This window comes from Rhinopithecus bieti, unplaced genomic scaffold (assembly GCF_001698545.2).
Source record: "Rhinopithecus bieti isolate Rb0 unplaced genomic scaffold, ASM169854v2 scaffold_17420, whole genome shotgun sequence".
NCBI lineage: Eukaryota > Metazoa > Chordata > Mammalia > Primates > Cercopithecidae > Rhinopithecus > Rhinopithecus bieti.
The window spans coordinates 286,300-290,819 of NW_016808812.1; the positions used below are offsets into that span (position 1 = coordinate 286,300).

General features: G+C 41.2%; 1 protein-coding gene across 1 annotated transcript in view; it reads right to left on the bottom strand.

Annotated features, from left to right (window-relative positions):
* Positions 1-3,681, bottom strand: part of LOC108538908 (SH3 domain-containing kinase-binding protein 1-like) — a 128,035-nt gene extending 124,354 nt beyond the window's left edge. Inside the window, 2 exon segments of the mRNA XM_017887236.1 lie at positions 1,408-1,483; positions 3,582-3,681. Coding sequence (XP_017742725.1) covers positions 1,408-1,483; positions 3,582-3,681 — 176 coding nt within the window.
* Positions 3,682-4,520: the final 839 nt, after the last annotated feature.

The following is a 4,520-nucleotide window of genomic DNA, read 5'->3' on the forward strand; positions in this document are numbered from 1 at the left end:
CTCTTATGAGTAATCCATTCCCCGCCATGCTGCTCCTAGAGGGCCAGGTATGTGGATGTAGTTAATAGATGCTTTCAGGACTGAACAAGGCTTGGGCTGGAGCCAGGTTTCTTCCACATGCCAGGAAAGCTGAACATTTGGAACCGTGTTCATTTTCAAGCCCGGGAAGTCCCTCTCGGACCCCAGAATTACTCTAAAACTATACTGTCCATAGAGAGTACGCAGACAGTTACCAGAGGCTGGGAAGGGTAGTTGGGGGCTGGGGGTAGGGGGAATGGTTAATGGGTATTAAAAATAGTAAGAATGAATAAGACCTACTATTTGATAGCACAAGAGAGTGACTATGGTCAATAATAACTTAATTGTACATTTTAAAATAAAGAGTGTAATTGGTTTGTAACTCAATGGATAAATGCTTGAGGGATGGATACCCCATTCTCCATGATGTGCTTATTTCACATTGCATGCCTGTATCAAAACATGTATCCCATAAATATATGCACTTACTATGTACCCACAAAATTGTTTAAAAAAGAAAATATTACAAAAATAAAACTACACTTTCCAATATGGTTGCCACTAGGCACACATGACTATTGAGTACTCAAAATGTAGCTACTCCAAATTGAGGTATACTATGCCTATGAAATACATATGGGATTGTGAAGACTTCACATGAAGAGAGCAAGGAAAGTATCTCATTTAATAATTTTATGTAGATAACATGTGGACATAATATTTGGATATATTGAGTTAAATAAAAATACATTAAAATTGAGTCCAATTGTTTTTCCTTGTTTTTTTTTAACATGGCTACAAGAAAATTTAGAATTACATATGTGGCTCACACATGATATTTCTATTGGCTAGCACTGTTCTAAAACACAGTTAACCCCTCCCATTCATTAGCCCAATCCTTCCAAAAAGACTTGAGCCTCCTGCCTGCAGACATGCAGTGGTATCTAGAGATATTCAAGCAGAGATGTGTTGAAGCTGCCAGTGGGAAGTCAAGGGTAAGTAATATTGGTCAAGTGGCCTCTCTGACCTGAAGGCTCGTGAATCCCTAAATTTGCCACTCTCTAAAACCTTTCAGCCACCTTAACTGTGCAAAATGCTTTCGGTATACATGGATAAACCCGAGCTCTGCACATGAGTGAGATTCATATAGCAGGAGAGAACCACATTCTGTAATAAGGGAAAAGAAAACAAAAAACAAAAAACAAGAGTTCTGAATCTACCTTGTGCCCACCCTAATGGTGGGGAATTGAATGAAATACAATTGTGTACCTTTTTCTGATGCATTTGCAAAAGCTCTCAAGGTTATATAGGGATTTCTAAAAAACATTTCTGTTATTGTGAAATCCTTAAATGCTTTTAAATGTGAAATAGATAACTAAGGAAACTCACTCTTTGTCCTGCTGTCCATTTCTGTTTTTGACGAGTCTGGAGTTGCTGTAGTTGCAGGTAACTTCTTCCCAATAGTCTGAGGGGAAAAACAGATGATTTTACTTATCAAGATGATTGTCTCCATTAAGCAAAGGAATAAGATCCAGATCATAATGACAAAACGCTCGAAATTGGTTTAAAAAGCCACATTCTTTGGTCTATGCCCTGCTCTATGTACTGGCTGCCACCCTTTAATAGGTTTCATCCCCAATGACAAACAAGGGAGAAAAATAGGTAAAAAGGGTTTTATCCTTGTAGGCACTTAGTAGCTTTTATTCTCTTCCTTCCTTGATACTCTTATAAAAGGTTGACTATTTTTAGCAAAGAAAACAGGCATAGTTCCCCTCATTTTATGAGAAGCTGACTCAGTCTATGGAGGTACAATAGCTGGCCCAACAGAGATACTGAAAAGTCACAGCAGGCTGGAAAAGTGGAAGTAAGAGAGAAGAAATCAAAAGGAAGGGATACAGGAATGCAGGCCCAGGAGGGCAGGGTGGGCGGGCAGGTGGGTGGGCAGGCAGAAGTCAGGATGTCCAGGACAGTGTAACCTATTGTATCCCTGTCTAGCCATCGAGAATTCCACCTGCCTCCCAGAGAAAGGGGAGATACTCTCATGTCCTCTAGACAGATCTACCTGCCTACCACAAAGGCAAAAACGAGTCCACCAAGGAGCTCTTTTCCCTATAGTCTTTAGGAGCTCTTTTCCCTATAGTCTTTTAAGCCTCCAAGGGCTTGGAAAAAATCCAGTGCCTCAGACCCTATGCTTCCACTGACTAGTTCAAAAAAAGAAAGATTATGAGTTTGTTTTGAGTTCATTTCCTTTCCTTCATTTGCCGCTAATTCTATTAACATTATTTATGAACTGTCCATAGAGAAGACTGGATCTTATCTCCGCCTAAAGATGTTCCTGAAAACACAGGCAACTCAGCAGCTCAAAAACAGAAAGAAATATACAGACCCAGTGGTTCCCAAGGCGAGGTCTGTTCCCACTCTTCCCCTTTGCTACCACACGTGTGTGATCATGATTAACGCCTGAGGGAAAATGTCTATTGATACCAGGGCAACAGCTGCCACGACCACGTAGCTGGGAAAATCAACCTCCCCCGCAACAATGAAGGGTTTCGCCAGTGAGAATTCCAGCCACTGGGAAAACCAAACATCTCTGGCTCTTGAACACATGAAGAGGAATGAGCTGCATAATTCAAAAACTGGCATGGTAGAATTTTTCTTCAAATAAAACTGATTCACCACAATTTTAATTTGAAAAGTTTTCATGCTTCAAAAGTGAAACCTAACATTAAATATGAATAAATCACAGAAAGAGGATAAGATAAATCAAATCCTCAGTCCTTCATGAATTTTAAAACATTTGTGACAGAAAGCCTTTACATTCTACACGGTGACATTTTATTTAGTGCCGCAGGGCTTTCTATATTTGATAAAAAATGAAAACCAACATAATATGCCACCTCTAAACTGCTGCTAAGTACTCAAACTAATAACATTTTATGATTCCAGGGGAACATCAGGGATGAAAAAAGCTTGATGTTATTCTGGCATCAGGTCAAATTTGATGAAAAACTGTTCTTAGAATTATTTTGAAAAATCAGGTACTGATAGTAAAAATAGCAGCTCTCAAAGTGTCCATTTCATTCACATTCCTGTTCACACTTCCAGCAGCATCCTTGCCAATATATTTGTTTTTCCCTTTCTGGGGCTGGAATAAAGCATAACCATTGTTAACACATTGGGAAGAGGAAAACAAAAACAACCAGTGCTTCTGGTATCACTGAACAAAGAATTCAGGAAAGGCAGTAGTAAACACTGTCCCTACTCCTGACTTTGTTTGCTTCCCTGAAAAGAAAAAGGACACACGTAATGGTTTGGGCATTAAACCAGATGCCTTCCTTTAGAGAGACCTTGAACAGGTTGCACATTTTTACAACTTCCCCTTCTTTAGTAACAAAAGAAAGTATTGCCCATTATCTTTGATATCCTGGTTTACCAAAACGTCCAAGCTACCAGACATCAAGCAAAGGCCACCAGTTCAATGCACTTTCTTTGGTACAGAAGGACACAAAAAAGCAAAGCTCACTGTGGTTTGTTTCCTTCCTATTTCAGAAAACACAGCACACTGGCCTCTGCATGGATCCCAGCAACAGGTGTGATGGTGAAGCTGGTATTATCCTCATCTTCTGGGAAGCGCTGGCCCTTAAATCTTCCCTTCTCCTTCATGGGCCATAATTAAAAGTCTAGAATATGGCAAAGTTTCTCCCCATCTCAGCCTGTTCCTGCCAGTGCTCTGGAGATGGAAATTGGCCTAGTGTTTCTCTTGTTTCTAGGACCCAGACCTAGAAAAGTGTGGTCCCTGCACCAGCAGCACCTGAGAACTTGTTAGTAAAGCAAATTCCCAGGCCCCACCCCAGACTTTCTCAATCAGAAACTCTGGGGATGGTTCCCAGCAGTCTCTAGGAACACACCCTCCATGGGATTCTGATGCACACTCACATTTGAGAACCACTGACTGATGTGAGAGGGAGTCCATTAGTATTAATCAAATGCCTTTTCTTGGATTAAAAACTCAGAGGCCTATTCTCATACCTAGATAAATTATCAAACATCTTTTTAACTCTTCTCCCTCTCTTCTCTCTCTCCTTTCCCACCAAACGCATCTACCTTCTCTATTCTCACTGGCCTAAGAACTTGTCATTGCTACTAAATGACTTAGTTCAGAGAGGAACTTGAGTACAGTAGATCAGACAATGTGACAATATTGCTGAAGGAAACATGGGGGAGGATAGCTGGCCACTGAAGTGGTGGGTAGGTGGAAGAAAGGAGGAGGACAGAAGGAAAGAGAAAGAGGGAAGGAAAGAAGCAAAAGGAGGGAAGGAAGGAGAAGGAGAGAAGGAAGGAAAAGGAAGGGGAGAAGAAAAGAGAAGGACGGAAGGAAGGAAGGAGGGTGGGAGGGAAGAGGGAAGGAGGGAAGGAAGAAAGTTAGAAAGATGAAGGAAGGAGGGAGGGAACGAGGGAGGAAAGGAGGGAGGGAAGGAGGGAGGGAAGGGGGGATAGAAGGG